The sequence below is a fragment of the Oncorhynchus tshawytscha genome, linkage group LG25 (genome assembly GCF_018296145.1).
Source record: "Oncorhynchus tshawytscha isolate Ot180627B linkage group LG25, Otsh_v2.0, whole genome shotgun sequence".
Taxonomy (NCBI): domain Eukaryota; kingdom Metazoa; phylum Chordata; class Actinopteri; order Salmoniformes; family Salmonidae; genus Oncorhynchus; species Oncorhynchus tshawytscha.
Window position 1 is genome coordinate 26,126,647 of NC_056453.1, and position 21,942 is coordinate 26,148,588.

The 21,942-nt window shown below is 42.9% G+C and overlaps 1 protein-coding gene across 6 annotated transcripts in view; it reads right to left on the bottom strand.

Annotated features, from left to right (window-relative positions):
• Positions 1-21,942, bottom strand: part of tanc2b (tetratricopeptide repeat, ankyrin repeat and coiled-coil containing 2b) — a 234,479-nt gene that overhangs the window by 89,557 nt on the left and 122,980 nt on the right. For all 6 annotated transcript variants that reach the window (XM_042306173.1, XM_042306172.1, XM_042306171.1 and 3 more), the window contains 2 exons: positions 17,462-17,539; positions 1,186-1,365 (listed from right to left, as the gene is read on the bottom strand). In XM_042306173.1, coding sequence (XP_042162107.1) covers positions 1,186-1,365; positions 17,462-17,539 — 258 coding nt within the window. The remainder of the gene's footprint in view (positions 1-1,185; positions 1,366-17,461; positions 17,540-21,942) is intronic.

Below are 21,942 nucleotides of genomic sequence, written 5' to 3' on the forward strand. Positions count from 1 at the left end.
TTGTGTGAAGGCCAGCGATAAAACATCTCAATTTAATCCATTGTAAATTCAGGCTGTAACACAACAAAATGGGGGAAAAGTCAGAGTGTAAATACATTCTGAAGGCACTGTAGGAGAGGGTTAATGATACAACTAGGCTAAATCACGAGGATGAGAGTGGTAAACCGCACCCTAGTGGTGAATGTTGGACAATGCGTTTCACACCCAATCCCTTTCACTCTGTAGACACTTAAGGAATAAAACTAATTTTTCTAATTCAATTCAAGCCTGCACTGCCCAGCCACAGTAGCCCATTACAGTGCAATGACTGTAGCTTTCAATGATCAAGTTACTGAGAGATAGACTGAAGAGAGAGAGTGGGAGAGAGATAGACTGAGGAGAGAGCGAGCAAAAGAGCGAAAGAGAGAGACTGAGGAGAAAGAGAGCGAGGAAAAAGAGAGTGAGACTGAGGAGAAAGAGAGAGAGAGAGAGCGAGAGAAGAGAAAGAGAGAGACTAAGGAGAGCGAGATTGGGAGTGAAGCTGATTTCCGAGATGACTGTGACAGGAAATGATCAGTTAGTGGTGAGTTTTTAATTTTTAAAATTTACATTTTTTATTTGACTAGGCAAGTCAGTTTAGAACAAATTCTTATTTTCAATGACGGCCTAGGAACAGTGGGTTAACTGCCTGTTCAGGGGCAGAACGACAGATTTTGTACCTTGTCAGCTCGGGGATTTGAACTTGCAACCTTTCGGTTACTAGTCCAATGCTCTAACCACTAGGCTACCCTGCCGCACCGGGGTAGCAGCAGGTTAGCCCTTTGGCAGGGCTCGTCAGAGACGAGCAGGATAGGAAGATAGACAGACAACCACAGCTCATATCTGCCATTCCTGGCATCCCAGCCTAGCTATTAGGTAAGCCTGGAGTGATTATTAGTGGGCCTTGACCTGGGAGGGCTGTAGTTAATCATTTATTGAGTTCACAATGACTTGTGTGGACCGGCATCAGTGAACACTGACGTAAGCATCCAACTTCCCAGTTACCATCATGTAACTGACTGTATTCCCCCACACGACATTGCAACACGAATGAGTGACATTGGGCGATTGGTTATTAACCGAATGCCCAAAGGAGCAGACAACAACACAGTTTGACCTACGGGATTTCTCCTGTGGAGGTGTTGTGTATATTTCTGTGACCATTACCTGTGAGCTTCTTGATGGGCTGCAGCCGGACACTGATGGTCTGGTGTGTGAGCAGTGGGGAGGAGGGCAGGGAGCGTGAAACGCCCTCCATGATGCGGATGTGCTGCATGCCCTCGGTCATAGAGAGAGGCGGAAGGGCATAGTCGCCCTCAAAGGCACAGTCACTGTCTATACTACCACCTGCAGGAGGAAGCAGAAATGTCAGCGTCACAAGACAATAATATTAATGTTCCACACATATACTAGCTATTTCATTTAACGTCTGACATTACAACATTTACAGTATTGTCAGTGTAGTCATAGATGTTTCAGAACAGTTATTAGCGTATTTGTTGTGCGTTGTATTGCATTATGCATAACTTATAAGGAATTATACATGTGCTTCTAGTGGCATTGTAGATCCTTAGCAAACCGGGAACATTCCCAGAACATTAGACAAGATTCCAATTAAGTTCTAGTTAAGGTTTTATCTAACATTAGGATGATAACATCCCAAAAACATTAAAAACATGTTTTTTTAATGTTTTAAATTAACTATCCTTGGAATGTTCCCTGAACATTCCTCAAAGGTTTTTATTAGGTTTCCAGGTAATGTAATATCACAATGTATCAGTAATGTTTTCCCAGCAAACTAAATTGGTTCTGTGAACGTTCCTAGAACATTTGTTAGGTTGCAGAAAATGTTCTCATAACAAAAACACTGTCCAGTTGTGCTGATGATTATGCAATGCTTGAATAAAACATTTGCCTGATGTTACAAAAACATTCCCAGAATGTTTCATTGGGTTGTGTGAACAGTCTGGTGGTAACATTGTGGGGACATCATAAAAGACATGTTCCCAAAATACAAAAACCGTCCAGTTGTGCAGATGATAATACATTTATTTTAGGGTGCAAAAAACATTAACCTGATATTACAACAACATTACCAGAACAAATGCATTATGTTCTTTAAAAGTTCCTCACACACTTCTTTAGGTTGTGGTAACATTGACGCAGAGGGTTAATGATCTGGCTGCATATCTGAAAAATGCAGGTTCAATCCCACATATTCTTTAACCATGTTTCTTTAATGTGGATCAGATATACTCTACTAAAAGAAAGGATGTCTTTATTTTGTCCAGATTTATAAATTCAGACTGAAATGCAGAATATAGACTAACTGTAAAAAAACGCACCCGATATAATTTCGCCTTTGAGATGCTTGATATGGTCCCCCATACATGATGCAGAAAAATTAATCCATGCTTTTGTCACTTCTAGGTTAGACTACTGCAATGCTCTACTTTCCGGCTACCCGGATAAAGCACTAAATAAACTTCAGTTAGTGCCAAATACGGCTACTAGAATCCTGACTAGAACCAAACAAATTGATCATATTACTCCAGTGCTAGCCTCCCTACACTGGCTTCCTGTCAAGGGCTGATTTCAAGGTTTTACTGCTAACCTACAAAGCATTATATGGGCTTGCTCCTACCTATCTCTCTGATTTGGTCCTGCCGTACATACCTACACGTATGCTACGGTCACAAGACGCAGGCCTCCTAATTGTCCCTAGAATTTCTAGGCATGGCTTTCTCCTATAGAGCTCCATTTTTATGGAATGGTCTGCCTACCCATTGAGAGACGCAAACTCGGTCTCAACCTTTAAGTCTTTACTGAAGACTCATCTCTTCAGTGGGTCATATGATTGAGTGTAGTCTGTCCCAGGAGTGTGAAGGTGAACGGAAAGGCTCTGGAGCAACGAACCGCCCTTGCTGTCTCTGCCTGGCCGGGTCCCCTCTTTCCACTGGGATTCTCTGCCTCTAACCCTATTACAGGGGCTGAGTCACTGGCTTACTAGGGCTCTTTCATACCGTCCCTAGGAGGGGTGCGTCACTTGAGTGGGTTGAGTCACTGATGTGATCTTCCTGTCTGGGTTGCGCCCCCCCCCCTAGGGTTGTGCCGTGGCGGAGATCTTTGTGGGCTATACTTGGCCTTGTCTCAGGATGGTAAGTTGGTGGTTGAAGATATCCCTCTAGTGGTGTGGGGGCTGTGCTTTGGCAAAGTGTGTGGGGTTATATCCTTCCTGTTTGGCCCTGTCCGGGGGTGTCCTCGGATGGGGCCACAGTGTCTCCTGACCCCTCCTGTCTCAGCCTCCAGTATTTATGCTGCAGTAGTTTATGTGTCGGGGGGCTAGGGTCAGTTTGTTATATCTGTAGTTACTTCTCCTGTCCTATCCGGTGTCCTATGTGAATTTAAGTATGCTCTCTAATTCTCTCTTTCTCTCTTTCTTTTTCTCTCTCGGAGGACCTGAGCCCTAGGACCATGCCTCAGGACTACCTGACATGATGACTCCTTGCTGTCCCCAGTCCACCTGGCCGTGCTGCTGCTCCAATTTCAACTGTTCTGCCTGTGATTATTATTATTTGACCATGCTGGTCATTTATGAACATTTGAACATCTTGGCCATGTTCTGTTATAATCTCCACCCGGCACAGCCAGAAGAGGACTGGCCACCCCACATAGCCTGGTTCCTCTCTAGGTTTCTTCCTAGGTTTTGGCCTTTCTAGGGAGTTTTTCCTAGCCACCGTGCTTCTACACCTGCATTGCTTGCTGTTTGGGGTTTTAGGCTGGGTTTCTGTACAGCACTTTGAGATATCAGCTGATGTACGAAGGGCTATATAAATAAATTTGATATCTTATTTTTCATGATCTGAAAAGCAAAAGTGATCCTAGATCAGCACTTACAGTCTTGGATACCTTGTAAATATGAGCCCGGAAGTACGCAGAATGCACAGAGGATGGGTGAAGTGATGGGGAATAACCCAGTTACCAGTATTTCCTTGGGTTAGTCATGTCTAAGAAGATTAAAAATGAAGCATGGAATTCCTGATTGACCATACTGCCATGAATACACACTTAGAACAGATGTGTAAAAAACAACACGCTGTGTTATTTTTTAACACATCTGTGTGTCTAGCTAGGGATAACGTGTTACTTTTAACACAATCAAAGTGCTGTCACATTTAACACATGATTTGTGTAAATTACTCAAGACACCCTTTCAACACACATCCTATAGAATATCCTATCAGATTTTGGAACCTATTCTATAGGATTTTACTACCCTCGCCTTCTGGATGATAGCAGTGTGAACAGGCAGTGGCTCGGGTGGTTGTTGTCCTTGATGATCTTTTTGTCCTTCTTGTGACATCAGGTGCTGTAGGTGTCCTGGAGGGCAGGTAGTATGCCGCCCGGTGATGCGTTGGGCAGACTGCACCACCCTCTGGAGATCCCTGCAGTGCGGTTGCCGTACCAGGAGGTTATACAGCCTGACAGGATGCTCTCAATTGTGCATCTGTAAAGGTTTGTGAGGGTTTCAGGTGCCAAGCCAAATTTCTTCAGCCTCCTGAGGTTGAAGAGGTGCTGTTGCGCCTTCTTCACCACAATGTTTGTGTGGGTGGACCATTTCAGATCGTCAGTGATGTGTACGCTGAGGAACATGAAGCTTTCCACCTTCTCCACTGTGGTCCCGTTGATGTGGATGGGGGTGCTCCCTCTGCTGTTTCCTGAAGTCCACGATAAGCTCCTTTGTTTTGTTGACGTTGGATGAGAGGTTATTTTCCTGGCACCACACTCACACGCCCTCACCTCCTCCCTATAGGCTGTCTCGTCATTGTTGGTAATCAGGCCTACTACCATTGTGTCGGCTGCAAACTTGATGATTGAGTTGAAGGTGTGCGCGGCCACGCAGTCATGGGTGAGCGGAGTACAGGAGGGGGCTGAGCACGCATTCTTGTGGGGCCCCAGTGTTGAGGATCAATGAAGTGGAGGGGTTGTTTCCTACCTTCCCACCTGGGGGCGGCCTGTCAGGAAGTCCAGGACCCAGTTGCACAGGGCGGGGTTCAGACCCAGGGCCTCAAAAGCTTAATGATGAGCTTGGAGGGTGCGATGGTATTGAATGCTGAGCTGTAGTCAATGAACCGCATTCTTACATAGGTATTCCTCTTGTCCAGATGGGATAGGACAGTATGTAGTGTGATGGCGATTACATTGTCTGTGGATCTATTGGGGTGGTAAGCAAATTGAAATGGGTCTAGGGTGTCAGGTAAGGTAGAGGTGATATGATCCTTGACTGGTCTCTCAAAGCACTTCATGATGACAGAAGTGAGTGCTATGGGGCGACAGTCATTTAGTTCATTTACCTTTGCTTTCTTGGGTACAAGAAGAATGGTGGACATCTTGAAGCATGTGGGGCTGTGGATGCAGTTTGGGTTGGCAGGCTTAGTGAGAGGTAACACGCTTAAATGTCTTACTCACGTCGGCCACGGAGAAGGAGAGCCCACAGTCCTTGGTTGTGGGTCGCGTCGGTGGCACTGTGTTATCCTCAAAGACGTCGGTGTTTATCCTCAAAGACGTCAGTGTTTCCGATCATATAACATTTTGTCATTAATGTTGTTGTATTGTACTCAAACTAATGACAACAAACTATAATTTAATGGGTTCTAATAAGAGTCTGATTGGGGTGACACAATCCTACAAGACTCCTTTAGGATACGTTTATTTTTAATCCGTCTGTCTGCATATTTCAAGACATGGCATAAGAAGGTGCAGTGAGATACCCAATGGGTTGGACGACACTTTTCTTGTCAATCATCTTGTAAAAACATACTTCAAAACTGGAAATCAACCAGTCATCATTAACACAATGGAAAGGTCAAATGCTTTATTATCTAAATGTTGAAAGTGTGTGGGCAACAGAGGGAAACAAATTGGTGCAGTTTGAGGCCATGTGGCACATGATACAGGTGTTGGAGATGGGGGTGTGAGCAGGTGGGTCTGGGCAGGGGTGACGCTGTGGATGTTTGTGTGCATCTGTATGTTGTTGTTTGTATGTGTGTTTTGTATTGTAAAAAAAAATAAAAAATAAAAAAACAATAGGATCCAATCAGATTTCTTTTGAATTCCAATAGGAAAGAAAGTACTCCAATAGGATATAGGATTCTGATAGAGGTGACAAAATCTTCAAATAAGAAAACTGTAGCCCAACAGGATTCCAACAGGATTCCAACAGGATTTTGATAGTGACAAAATCCTATATGATTGTGAGAATCTTGGATTCTATAGGAAAAATAGCTAATCCAACAGGATTTTTTTAAAGGGCAACACTTTATGTAAAAAGTAACACAACATGGATGTGTTAAAACAAATGGTTGATGTTTCTGGCAGATTTTGTGTTGTATTCCACTTAAATGCGAAGCTTCACGACATTTTCAGATTTGAAGAAAATGGCGGAAAATATGCAGCCGAAGTTCGACGAGAGCGGATACAAATGTAAGTACAAAAAGTAAATATTCATTGCTTTAGCTAATTATGACAAATGTTAAGAAAATGTTGAGCAAGGTAATATGATAATGGCTGATAATTTGTTAGCAACTCTAGCCTTACAAACCGCAAAGCATATATGTACCAGTACGTTAGCTAGCTAGCGAACGTCAGTTGGCTACTAATACATCAAACTTGCCAGTATATTAACTATACTGAACATAAATATAAACACAACGTGTAAAGTGTTGGTTCCATGTTTCATGAGCTGAAATAAAAGATCACAGAAATTTCCCATATGCACAAAAAGCATATTTCTCTCAGATTTTGTGCACAAATTTGTTTACATCCCTGTTAGTATCCCTGTCAGTGAGCATTTCTCCTTTGCCAAGATAATCCATCCACCTGACAGGTGTGGCATATCAAGAAGCTGATTAAACATCATTATCATTACACAGGTGCACCTTGTGCTGGGGAAAATAAAAGGCCACTCTAAAATGTGCTGTTTTGTCACACAACACAATGCCACAGATGTCTCAACTTTTGAGGGAGCATGCAAATAGCATGCTACCTGCAGGAATGTCCACCAAAGCTGTTGTGAGAAAATTGAATGTTCATTTATCTATCATAAGCTGTCTCCAATGTCGTTTTAGAGAATTTGGCAGTATGTCCAGCCGGCCCCACAACAGCAGAACACGTGGAACCAGCCCAGGACATCCACATCCGGGCTTCTTTAACTGTGGGATTGTCTGAGACCAGTCAAACGGACAGCTGAGTAAACTGAGGAGTATTTCTGTCTGTAATAAAACCTTTTTGTGGGGAAAAACGTATTCTGATTGGCTGGGCCTGGCTCCCCAGTGGCTAGGCCTATGCCCTCCGAGGCCCACCCATGGCTGCGCCCCTGCCCAGTCAGGTGAAAACCATAGATTAGGGTCTAATGAATTTATTTAAATGGACTGGTTTCCTTATATGAACTGTAACTCAGTAAAACCGTTGACATTTTTGCCTGTTGTGTTTATATTGTTGTTCAGTGTGAATGCTAACTAACTACCCAACATGAGGCTTATATGCGGTTGGTAGCTAATGGTTTTAAACCTGATTTATGTCACGTTAACTTGCCACAGGTTTATCTAAAAAGGGTGTCTATTTACATCAAGGACTGAAGTTGATCACCTGGTGTGCTAGAAACTAATTCCGGTTCACAGGAAAGAGGCATGCGGCCTAAGAAGCTGAATTGCTGGGAACATTACCTAACATTAACAATCACTAGACTGTTAAGTTACTGCAGCTTATATGATCTGGCCTAATTACATTCATGATGCAATACAAACTTGGGAGCGAGTGATAACGTTACAGGTTGGCAGGAAATTTGGGGGGACAAAAAATACAAGTTTTGTGCTGGCATCAATTCACCTTTCAATTGGTTACTAATGCCTGGGTGTATTTTATCTGTATTTGCCAACTGATAGTTGGTAACTGTAATATATTATTGTGCTTTGCCTAGGGCATTTGTGCAAGTGTACTGTCAGAAGGGGAGGGACAAAGATAAAAGTATTTATTTTCTGTATACAGTAGACATCTAAAATATCTCAATATCTTCACAATGTCCAGGTTGTATGGTGAGTATGGTGAGTCCAGCTAACTGGTTTCTTTTAGGATTTGAAGTGTCCCCAAACTGGGGTGAGTACAGAGGGAGGGGAGAGCACCTGATGGCCCAATTCACATAAGGCCCGCTATTACACTGCCTGTTGTCATTGCCTCATCCAGCCAGGAGGTAGTGGTGTTTTCAGGAAAAGTTCAGGAACCGAGAGAGAGAGAGGGAGAAAAAGATAGAACTCCCAAGAAGATGAGAGAGCCAGAGTGGGTCACACTACTCAGAGATGCAGGACATAGATCAAAAGAGAGAGGCCGGCCAGCACTCATGATGAAAAGAGAGAAAGATGCAATAAAAAGAGAGAAGTGAGACAAGGAAAACAGGGAGTTGAGGAGGACCGCAAGATGGAGAAGATAGAGGAGGAGTACAAGAAGAAGGAGCAGAAGAGAGAGGAGGAGTACAGGAGGATGATGGATGAGGAGAATAGGCGTAGGGACAACGAGAATTGATGTGGAGAAGATGAGAATAGACAGAGAGACGAGGACAATAGACAGAGGGAGGCTGGACTATTGAGGGTTTGGAGGATTTTAATGACAAAAAGTAATGTTTTTATTTTGCAGTGCCATTGTTTGAGTTCCAGATCTGGTTCCAATGCCAAATGTTTTCTTTCAAACTATTTGAGCACTTGATTGAGCCTGCCTATAAATGCCAGTGCTAATATAAAAATACATGTGTTTTGTTTAGTTTTTTTATTTGATTAAATTATTTTAAAAAGTTACGTTAAGTGGAAGGCCACACAACTTTTATTATAGAACATTGTATTAACAACAAAACCATACGTTTTATGCCATGAAGCTCTTAAAAGAGCTCCACCACTCACAAACTGCAGAATAGAAAATAAATAAATAAAATAAAACAAATATGAAAACTGGTAATACTATAAAAACAGAACAGTAATTATGTCAAATGTGAACACGGGTGATATTGATTGATTTAAGAATCAACAATTAAGTTTCAAAAAACAAGTTGTGCGGCGGTGAGGATCACATGGGTTGTTTTCTACTGGTGGGGAATTGCAGTAGTTGTGGTGACCTGGGATGGGGTTAGCAGGTGCTGCAACATTGCCTACTCCTGATGATCAAATCAAATGAAATTGCATTTGTCACATGAGCCAAACACAACAGGTGTAGACCTTAAAGTGAAATACTTACTTACAAGCCCTTAGCCAACAATGCAATTTGAAGAATAATTAGTGTTAAGTATTTAAAAAAATAAACTGAAGTAAAAAAAAGAAGAAAAAAAAGAAAACAATTATAATTAAAGAGAAACAATAAAAAAACAGTAATGAGGCTATATACAGGGGGAACTGGTACAGAGTCAATGTGCCGGGGCACAGGTTTTTTGTTCGTTTTGAAAAATTGTTTTAAAAATTATTTTGGACATAATGTTGCCGCTACCATCTCTTATGACCGAAAAAAACTTTTGGACATCAGGACTGAGATTACTCACCACAGACTGGCAGAATCATTTTCTAAATTTAATGAGTCTGACGAGCACAACACGAACAATATACTGCTTTCTCGGGAACAGGCCAAGATCCCTGTGATTTGCATGAGGAGGAGGCTGAGAAAAAGGGGCCAGACGGCGGGCTGCCTTCTGAGAATTCATAGGCAATCGAATAAACCCCCACTTCCTTCCATTCTGGTAGCAAACGTGCAATCTTTGGAGAATAAAATCAATGCTTAATACATGGAGTCCTGGCTGAACGAAGACACTATCAACATACAGCTGGCTGGTAATGCTCTGAACCGGCAGGATAGAACAGCAACGTCTGGTAAGATATGGTGCAGGAGACTATGTATTTTTGTAATTAACAGCTGGTGCACGATATCTAAGGAAGTCTCAAGCTATTGCTCACCTGAGGTAGAGTATCTCATGATAAGCTGTAGACCACACAATCTACCGAGAAAGTTTTCATCTGTATTTTTCATAGCTGTTTACATAACACCACAGTAGGAGGCTGGCACTAAGACAGCACTGAATAAGCTGTATTCTGCCATAAGAAAATAAGAAAACGCTCACCCAGAGGCGGCGCTCCAAGTAGCCAGGGACGTTAATGCAGGGAAACTTAAATCAGTTTTACAAAATTTCTATCAGCATGTTAAATGTGCAACCAGAGGGAAAAAAAACTCTGGACCACCTTCACTCCACACACAGAGAAGCATACAAAGCTCTACCTTGCCCTCCATTTGGCAAATTTGATCGTAACTCCACCATCCCGATTCCTGTTACAAGCAAAAATTCAAGCAGGAAGCACCAGTGACTAGATCAATAAAAACGTGGTCTGATGAAGCCGATGCTAAGCTACAGGACTGTTTTGCTAGCACAGACTGGAATATGTTCCGGGATTCCTCCGATGGCATTGAGGACTACACCACATCAGTCATTGGCTTCATCAATAAGTGCATCGATGACGTCATCCCCACAGTGACCGCATGCACAGTTGAAGTCGGAAGTTTACATACACTTTAGGTTGGAGTCATTAAAACTCGTTTTTCAACCACTCCACAAATTTCTTGTTAACAAACTATAGTTTTGGCAAGTCGGTTAGGACATCTACTTTGTGCATGACACAAGTACATTTTCCAAGAATTGTTTACAGACAGATTATTTCACTTATAATACACTGTATCACAATTCCAGTGGGTCAGAAGTTTACATACATTAAGTTGACTATGCCTTTAAGCAACTTGGAAAATACCAGAAAATGATGTCATTGGCTTTAGAAGCTTGTGATAGAATAATTGACATCATTTGAGTCAATTGGAGGTGTACCTGTGGATGTATTTCAAGGCCTACCTTTATACTCCATGCCTCTTTGCTTGACATCATGGGTAAATCAAAAGAAATCAGCCAAGACCGCAGAATTTTTTTTGTAGACCTCCACAAGTCTGGTTCATCATTGGGAGCAATTTCCAAACGCCTGAAGGTACCACGTTCATCTGTACAAACAATAGTACGCAAGTATAAACCCCATGAGACCACGCAGCCGTTATACCGCTCAGGAAGGAGACGCGTTCTGTCTCCTGGAGATGAACGTACTTTGGTGCGAAAAGTGCAAATCAATCCCAGAACAGCAGCAAAGGACCTTGTGAAGATGCTGGAGGAAACAGGTACAAAAGATCTATATCCACAGTAAAACGAGTCCTATATCGACATTACCTGAAAGGCCGCTCATCAAGAAAGAAGCCACTGCTCCAAAACCGCCATAAAAAAGCCAGACTACGGTTTGCAACTGCACATGGGGACAAAGATCGTACTTTTTGTAAACGCCCAGTGGTCTGATGAAACAAAAATAGAACTGCTTGGCCATAATGACCATCATTATGTTTAGAGGAAAAAGGGCGAGGCTTGCAAGCCAAAGAACACCATCCCAACTGTGAAGCACGGGGATGGCAGCGTCATGTTGTGGGTGTGCTTTGCTGCAGGAGTGTAAGGGATTTCCTCCTCCTCTTCCAAAGAGGAGAGGCGAAAAGAATCAATATGCGGCGTGGTAAGTGTCCATGGTTATTTTAATACGTAAATGTACACATGAACAACTGAATACAAACACAAGAAACGTGAAAACCCAAAACAGTCCTATCTGGTGCAAACACAGAGACAGGAACAATCACCCACAAAAACACAGTGAAACCCAGGCTACCTAAGTATGATTCTCAATCAGAGACAACTAATGACACCTGCCTCTGATTGAGAACCATACTAGGCCGAAACATAGAAATACCCAAATCATAGAAAAACAAACATAGACTGCCCACCCCAACTCACGCCCTGACCATACTAAATAATGACAAAACAAAGGAAATAAAAGGTCAGAACGTGACAAGGAGGGACTAGTGCACTTTACAAAATAGATGGCGTCATAAGGAAGGAAAAGTATGTGGATATATTGAAGCAACATCTCAAGACATCAGTCAGGAAGTTAAAGCTTGGTCGCAATGGGTCTTCCAAATGGACAATGACCCCAAGCATACTTCCAAAGTTGTGGCAAAATGGCTTAAGGACAACAAAGTCAAGGTATTAGAATGGCCAACACAAAGCCCGGACCTCAATCCCACAGAAAATGTGTGGGCAGAACTGAGAAAGCATATGCGAGCAGGGAGGCCTACAAACCTGACTCAGTTACACCTGCTCTGTCAGGAGGAATGGGCCAAAAATCATCCAACTTATTGTGGGAAGCTTGTGGAAGGCTACCCGAAAAGTTTGACCCAAGTTAAACAATTTAAAGGCAATGCTACCAAATACTAATTGAGTGTATGTAAACTTCTGAGCCACTGGGAATGTGATGAAAAAAATAAAAGCTGAAATAAATTATTTCTCTCTACTATTATTCTGACATTTAACATTCTTAAAATAAAGTGGTGATCCTAACTGAGACAGGGAATATTTACTATGATTAAAAGGAATTGTGAAAAACTGAGATTAAATGTATTTGGCTAAGGTGTATGTAAACTTCCGACTTCAACTGTACATACCCCAACCAGAAGCCATGGATACAGGCAACATCCGCACTGAGCTAAAGGCTAGAGCTGCCGCTTTCAAGGAGCGGGACTCTAACCTGGACGCCTATAAGAAATCCCTATTTGCCCTCCGACGAACCATCAAACCGGCAAAGCATCAGTACAGGACTAAGATCAAATCGCACTACACCGGCTCTGACGCTCGTCGGATGTGGCAGGGCTTGCAAACCATTACAGACTACATAGGGAAGCACAGCCGAGAACTGCCCAGTGACACATGCCTATCAGACGAGTTAAACTACTTATATGCTCACTTCGAGGCAAATAACACTGAAACATGCATGAGACCACCAGCTGTTCCGGAAGACTGTGTGATCATGCTCTCCGCAGTCAATGGGAGTAAGACCTTTAAACAGGTCAACATTCACAAGGACGCAAGGCCAGACGGATTTAAAGGACGTGTACTGCGAGCATGCGCTGACCAACTGGCAAGTGTCTTCTCTTCACTGACATTTTCAACCTCTCACTGTCCGAGTCTGTAATACCAACATATTTTAAGCAGACCACCATAGTGCCTGTACCCAAGAACACTAAGGTAACCTGCCTAAATGACTACCGACCCGTAGCACTCACATCTGTAGCCTTGAAGTGCTTTGAAAGGCTGGTCATGGCTCACATCAACACCATTATCCCAGAAATCCTAGACACACTCCAATTTGCAAACCGCCCCAACAGATCCACAAATGATGCAATCTCTATTGCACTCTACACTGCCCTTTCCCATGCAAGGATGGGCGATATGGCCTAAAAGTAATATCTAAAATTTTTTCAGAAGGTTTGGACGATTCACAATGTAGATATATATATATATCTTGATTTCTTGTTGAGGCCAATACATAATTCTTAACTGAATTTTCTTTATTAAAATAAAAAAAGGCCTATTTGTGCAAAACAAATTAACAACACACACCCACAAATCTATTCTATTGTTTAGGAATGTTTGACCACTAGCAGTTTGAATATGTAATTTCTATAATCATTTTGAATGAAAATGTATTAATTTAGTTAATTTGTTGTTAATATTAAAACAGCCTGTGGTTATTTGCTATTGGATTGGCAGAATGACACAACAACAAACACATTAGCCTACAACTGGCCTGAACATAACTTTTTTGAATGCACTTTAATTATCCAATGTCACACTTACTGATGGTGAGGTGAAGCCTGTACCCAAAGCACTGCAGGCGGGTCCAGTAGTTAAATCGCAATGCTTTTATGATGTTGTTCCTGCTGTCAGTTGTCATGCACACCAGTCGGTCTTCACTCACCTTCCACGATGCCAGAGAGTCTGATACCCTAGGCTATTACTTCACCTGTATGATCATCGGGAAAGTAAGACATCTGGAGGCAGACATTTGCAATTTCCAGTCTTCATTTATGTAGTGGACAGTCAAACTTAGGTATGGCTCTGCTCGACCATAGATCGGCTGTGGTGCAAAAATAAGAAACACAAGCCAGCTTCTCTGCGACTCTTTTGCGGGTAGCAGTGTATAATCGCAGCAGGGCTTCTTCAGTGAAATACTTGCGGCTTGGCAGCTGATATTTGTGGTCAACTGTACCTAGCAGCTTTTTAAACCCTGGCATTTCTACTGTAAATATTGGACCATATCTTTCGCTATGTAATAGGTCACTGCATCCGTTATCTCTTGAGTCTTCATCATCACGAAGGACCGCTCCGACACATTCCTCGCCTTGGAATGCTTTGCATTGTAGGTGGCCTCCACTGCGCCCCTCACTGGCTGCCTGTAGGGTGTCATCAGACAGATGGGATCCGCCAACCAGGGATACCCACCATCCCCGAGGAGAAACCAGCCTTGTGGTGGGTACAGGCTCTGAACATACACAGGGCTGTGTTTCAGGACCCTGGCTTTGTGCACATACCCGAGGAAGGCAATGTAGATGTCGATGAACCTGCACCTGTGGTCACAGATGGCCTGAAGCTGATAAGAATAGATCAACCTCCTGCATTTCATCTTGTGATGTAAAAATGGATGACCTTCTTCATGATCCCATCACTGATTCTGTGGATGACATTGTGCACTGTGGTCCGGGGGACATCAAATGCCTCGGACATAACACAGTACGAAGTGCCACTGGCCAGCCAATAGACAAACAGGAAGCTTTCCAAGGTCTTGCCACAGCCATAGTCCTGGTCTTCTTGCTCTCTCTTCAGGCCGTCAAAAGAGGGTTGTAATTCGGAAGTGGGGTTTGAGGTCCAGGTCACCCAAATACATTCTCAATGGACATTGTTGATGAAGTCGTAAGATGGCTAGCTAGAAATGTGTTATGCTAACAAGCTAGCAAGAAGTTGCATAGCAACAGCATCAACTTCTGATAGACAGGCAACGCACTCGTACACTCAACTGAAAGGATACTAATGGTTTTAAGTATGTAGTATTCAGTATATTAGTATGGGAATTCAAACACAGCTCAGGTGTTCTGTGAACATTCTTCCAACATTACCTAACTTAAACATTGTATTAATGTCATCTCTTGTAATGTATCCACACTGTTCCCACAACCTAATTACATGTTCTGGAAACTTTTAAAGAACTTAGAAAGCCTGTCAGGGTCAACATTCTTGCAACATCAAAGGAATGTTTTGTGCACCTTGATACAAACATTATCTGCATGTCAGCACAACTGGGCAGTTGTAGCGTTTTGGGAACCTATCTCTTGTCAAATCCCCACAATGTTCCCACTGGGAAACTTTATTAGAAAAGCAAAATGTGTTGTGAATGTTTTTTGCAACCTAAAAGAAACATTGTAGAATCATCTGCACAAGTGGACAGTTTGTGTTTTGGGAACATATCTTTTGTGATGTCCCCACAATGTTACCACCAGACTGTTCTCACAACCTAATGAAACATTCTGGGAATCTTTGAAGAACACATTACATTTGTTCTCGGAAATGTCTTGCAACATCTGGCTAATGTTTTATACAAACATTCTTTAATCATCAGCACGACTAGACCGTTTTTGTGTTGAGGACATTTGCAAAGACCTAGTGAATGTTCAGGGAACATTCACAGAACCAATTTTGGTTTGCTGGGTAGGGTGTTCATAGGAAGTAGTTTCTTCTCTACATGTACGATTTCTGACAGTATCCAGGGTAAAGTGAAGTGAATGTGGAAACATGGAGAGTGACCCATGTTGTGATGATGCTGAGGTATTGACTGGGATCTGCCTGGCTTGACCCAGCAGTGATAATAGTCCTGCAGGCAGACAAGCACCACATGCTGCTTACATGACAGGATGCCTCGCTGTTTCCCTCAATAACAATGTTCCAGAAACCCGTCACCTCTGATATAACACAGAAACTTTGTCTAACCATCAGAGATATGTAGCTAGAATAGAGATGTGAGTGCAACCATTATCTAAAGACAACCAACCCATAAGGGAGCTGAATTTCTGAAAGAGCACAGCAGCAATCACTAAACCACAGCAACACCTCCCTCTAAATATCACAGGTTCTGTTTGTCACAAGTTTTATTCTCACATTCCCTGGCACACTAACATATCTGTATAAAACCCTCTACAGCCATTTTCTCCCTCAACACTGAATCACAGCCCAGACGGCCCCGTCCCACCAGACAGACAGAGCTGTCTCACCAACTGGCCAACACCTTCACATAACATCAGCTAGCATAGCAGACAGCAGACAGCAGGAGCCATTAAGTGACAACTCCACAGTAGTCCCCATAGAGGGCTGTGTGTGTGACAGCCAGGCTGTGATATAGACAGACACAGCCAGGGCCTGCTTACAGCATACCGACACTATACCCCATCTCTGTGGTTTCAGCTCTGCCTGAGAGACTAAATCCATTGAGCCAGTGAGGCATGTACTGTAGCAGCAGCCGTGGTTTGGCCAGATCCCTCAGCATGACAATCCCCTCATGTTTGTCTGTCTATCTGCAGGGTGTGAATGCACACCAGAGGGTAATTCAAGAGAAGCGGCCTTTTAGGGAACACGTTGTCTTTTCTCTCCTTAACAGCTTTACACAAATGTCTGAGAGCCGAGAAAAGTTTGCTGTGAGCCAAGGGTCTGGGGGGAGGGTGAGGGGATAGAAGACGAGAGGTACTGTAGCTACATTGACCTGGTAAATGGCTTAGCTACCGAAAAACTTCAGAACAAAAGGATAGGGGTGATTTTTGAGTGCTACTTGTTGAATTGTTGAGACAGGGATTTTTGAAGGGCGTTAGAGCCACTTCACAGAACAAAACACACAGACGCAAACACACACCCACTCATAGAAGCATACAGCTCAAAAAGAGCAAGGATACCAATGGGCAAATCATATGGACTAAAACAGTCATATGGAAGCGGAACTCAAGAATTCTAGTCTAGAACATCTACTGTATATTGTTGACAGACACAATAGCCAATATTGTTTCTCTTTCTGCCCAGAGTATACTTCAAGGGATAACAGATTCAGACACATTTACAGGAACATAAAAATTCATAGTGCACTCTCTCCACAAAAGTATTACTTCACTTCTCTAGAAGTTATTAAATCCTCTGTAGTTAACTCATATAAAATACAGCCCTTTAAACAGCCTCATGCCCTCTCTGTTGCTCCAGAGAAGAGAGGAAAGAGAGGCAGGAAAATAGTATGAGCATAAAGGAAGGAAGAAAGAAGAGCTGGATGAATGAATAAACAATATTTCATATTATGGTCAGATGTGGCTAAGAAAAATGCATTGGGAAAAGTAGGGGGAAGGAGGGGAGGGGAGAAGAGAGCGAGAGGGGATTTGGTCCACAGAATAGAGTACACCCAGTAGTGTAACTACCTACCTTGACCGGTGTGGCTCAGGTGGTGGTGGTGCTCTACACTGGGCGATCGGGGTTCTGGCAGGTCCTCACTCCCTCCATCTGCAGATGAGGAGTGAGACAAAGAGGAGAGAGTGTGAGCGTGTGGATGCCAGGAAAAGGAGAGAGAATGAGTGCGGCAGTGTGGCTGGCATTCCAGGTAGGCAACCTTATCCTCCACCAGCCAAGACTGGGACCTCAGGACCCCCAGGAGACTACTGACACACAGCCCCTCCACACCCCTCCTCCAGGGACCCAGACGATCCCGCAAACTGGCAAAGTACACACAATTCTTCTTCATCAAGGTGGGTTGGGATGTAGACTGAAGACACCAACCAGGCCCTAGTCCAAAGCCCAGGGCCCGCCCACGAGAGAACTGTTACAATACTGAGAGGAGTGGTGATCCAGAGCTAGTCCTTCTGGATGAGTGAGAGATAGGACTGTGGTACAGTACACTACAGTAGGCGTTTTCTAAAAGTTGGCTAATTATATGAGGATCAATTACTGTGGGCCCAGAGGACTGAGGATGCGCCGAATACAACTGGTGTAGACTTTTTTACAGTGAAATGCTTGTTACACGAACCCTTCTCAACAATGAAGAGTTTAAAAATAAAAATGGTAACAAAAGAGGAATAAAATACTCAAGAATGGAGCTATATACAGGAGTACCAGATCAATGTGCAGGGCTATGAGGTATTTGAGGTAGATAAGTACATAAAGGCAGGGTAAAGTGACTAGGCATCAGGATAGATAACAATGAGAGTAAAATAAAGAACAGAGTAGCAGCAGCAAATGATGAGTGTATAAGTGTGGATTAACCACAGTGGATGGAGCAGGGCTGGATTAGAGGGTCGATGGGCCAGCGCCTGCTTTGCCTCTCCACTACAGGGTCTGTTTGACAAGGCCAAGTCCCTATCATAGGCAGTGATCTACAGTACAACTAAGACTGCATGGCACCTTATTTCCTATATAGGGCACTATTTTTGAGCAGAGCTGTATGGGCCCTGGTTAAAAGTAGTGTACTAAACAGTGAATAGGGTGACATTTGGGATGCAGCCTAACTCTGCAAGGGGCTTTGTGGCATATCATGATTTATTGCTAAATCACACATCCCACTGGTATTAAGTCAGCCCATTTATAAACCAAGCCGTTGTTTGAAAGTTATCTAAGACAATGGATTTCCTCTCTCTCTGTAGTAGATCTTGGCTTGCCACCGAAGTACAAAGCGGTGTGAGTCTTTATTGCTAAGGGTTGTGTACTCTGGCAATGGTGGATGCACCAAATGTGTTACCATCAAAGAGTCCTGTGTGTGTGTCTTCACCCAAACAAACACTTGTGTATTTCAACCGATCATAAACCCACAAATACAGATACTGTACATCTGTGCACAGTATGCTGTTGTGCCCATACAGGATAGATTGGGCTGCTGGTGGAAAGATATAGCTTGTCGATAGACTGATAAAATTACCCGGAGGGCCGGAGTGTGTTAGTGTGAGAACTGGGGTAGTGAGAGGTTGACACCGTCTCATTCTGTTACCCTGGTTCCTAACTGCCAACACCACCCTCACCACTTTGACAAAGGTCTGTTCTGCTATCTTTATTTTTAGTTTGGTTGTTTATAGAATAACACGTGGATATAATGTGATGCTTTCAGTAATGCTGTGTAGACTATTTTTTGTTTGGTTGTTTCAGTCTACACAGCATCGCTGAAAGCATCAAACTATTATATCCAAATGTGTTGGCAAGTTGGTTAGGACATCTACTTTGTGCATGATACAAGTAATTTTTCCAACAATTGTTTACACACGATTATTTCACTTATAATTCACTGTATCACAATTCCAGTGGGTCATAAGTTTACATACACTAAGTTCACAAAAAAATACAGTTTTATATCTTTATGTTTGAAGCCTGAAATGTGGCAAAAGGTCGCAAAGTTCAAGGGGGCCGAATACTTTCGCAAGGCACTGTATATCCACAGTAAAACAAGTCCTATGTAAACATAACCTGAAAGGCCGCTCAGCAAGGAAGAAGCCACTGCTCCAAAACCGCCATAAAAAAGCCAGACTACGGTTTGCAACTGCACATGGGGACAAATATTGTAGTTTTTGGAGAAATGTCCTCTGGTCTGATGAAACAAAAATATAATTGTTTGGCCATAACAACCATGGTTATGTTTGGAGGAAAAAGGGGGAGGCTTGCAAGCCGAAGAACACCATCCCAACTGTGAAGCACGGGTGAGGCAGCATCATGATGTGGGGGTGCTTTGCTGCAGGAAGGACTGGTGCACTTCAAAAAATAGATGGCATCATGAGAGAGGAAAATTATGTGGGTATATTGAAGCAACATCACAAGACACCAGTCAGGAAGTTAAAGCTTGGTTGCAAATGGACAATGACCCAAAGCATACTTTCAAAGTTGTGGCAAAATGGCTTAAGGACAACAAAGTCAAGGTATTGGAGTGGCCATCACAAAGCCCTGACCTCAATCCTATAGAACATTTGTGGGCAGAACTGAAAAAGCGTGTGTGAGTAAGGAGGCTAACCAACCTGATTCAGTTACACCAGCTCTGTCAGAAGGAATGAGCCAAAATTGTGGGAAGCTTGTGGAAGGCTACCCAAAACATTTGACCCAAGTTAAACAATTTAAAGGCAATGGGACCAAATACTAATTGAGTGTATGTAAACTTCTGACCCACTGGGAATGTGATGAAATAAATAAATGCTGAAATAATCCCTCTCTACTATTGTGAAAAACTGAGTTTACATATATGTATTTGGAGAAGGTGTATGTAAACTTCAGACTTCAACTGTAGATCATATGTCAACTGCTCAAGTCAGCAGTGTATTCAACAGACTACAACTGTCAAAATGTCTTAGCCAGCCTCTACTGAAATATAAGCCCATCACAGAATAATATCTCCATAATAATCACAATAACCTCTAAGTTATCCCATGTCGTATATTAAAAAATATTCAGTCACATTTAGGATGTACACGGAAGGCTGTGTTCTGTCAGAAAATTGTCTTTTGGCAGAACCCAGACAGTTTAAGTGGTCAATTATTTCCCAGGTTTTAAATGCCAGAGTGCGTCAAAGGGAATGCCTCATTCTAACAGTGTCTGTCTCGAACACTCTCCTCTGCACAGGAGGTTGGTGGCACCTTAATTGGGGAGGACGGGCTCGTGGGAATGGCTGGAGCGGAATGATATCAAATACATCAAACACATGGTTTCCATGTGTTTGATGCCAATCCCTTTGGTCCGTTCCAGCCATTATTATGAGTCGTCCTCCCCTCAGCAGCATCCACTGCTCCTCTGCTCTGCTTCCCTTTCGAAAAGTCAGGGTGACATCATCCTCACAGAGAGGTTCAGCTAGCTCTGTAGCTCTCTGGGTTCACTGTGTGGGTAGATAACAGCAGTCATTAGTTAGTGCACCAAGAGACTTCATTGACCTTCATATGTCTGGGAGACAGTCTTTCACTCTAAAAGCATGAATTACCGTTACACTGTTACAAAGCATCTGGTGAAGTTGCTCTGGTATAGTCCAGTCCTTTTGATGTGTCATCCTGAGGCCACGGAGAATGATCATGCTGCAGACTTTGTCCGTGACCGGCCAGTCTGCCACTCAATGGCCAGCTCATGGCATTTTAGTCAGTATCCCTCTGCAGGCATACAAGGCCCTATAGCCTCAGTACTCTGAATTAACTGCATGGACCGAGCTGAATTGTTTTAGGCCATAGTAGTGATTTTTCTACACTCCTGGAAAAAAGCTTTCCAAAAGGATTCTTTGGCTGTCCCCATGGGAGAATCCTTTTTGGCTCCAGGTAGAACCCTTTTGGGTTCCATGTAGGACCCTCTGTGGAAAGGGTTCTACCTGGAACCAAAAAGGGGTTATCTTATGGGGACAGCCGAAGAACCCTTTTAGGTTATACATCGCACTTTTCTTTCCTAAGAGTGTTTACATTACAGCCTTGTTCTAAAATGGATGAAATAAAAAAACCTTCCTCAATCTACACACAATACCCATAATGACACAGTGAAAACATGTTTCTCTAAATTTTAGCAAATATATTAAAAATTAAAAACTGAAATACCTTAAATACATAACGATTCTGACCCTTTGCTATGAGACTCGAAATTGAGCTCAGGTGCATCCTGTTTCCATTGATCATCCTTGAGATGATTTTACAACTTCATTGGAGTCCACCTCTGGTAAATTCAATTGATTGGGCATGATTTGGAAAAGCACACACGTGTCTGTATAAGGTCCCACACAGTTGAAAGTGCATGTCTGAGCAAAAACCAAGTCATGAGGTCAAAGGAATTGTCCGTAGAGCTCAGAGACATGATTGTGTTGAGGCACAGATCTGGGGAAGAGCACCAAAAGATTTCTGCAGCACTGAAGGTCCCCAAGAACACAGTGGTCTCAATCATTCTTAAATGGAAGAAGTTTGATACTACCAAGA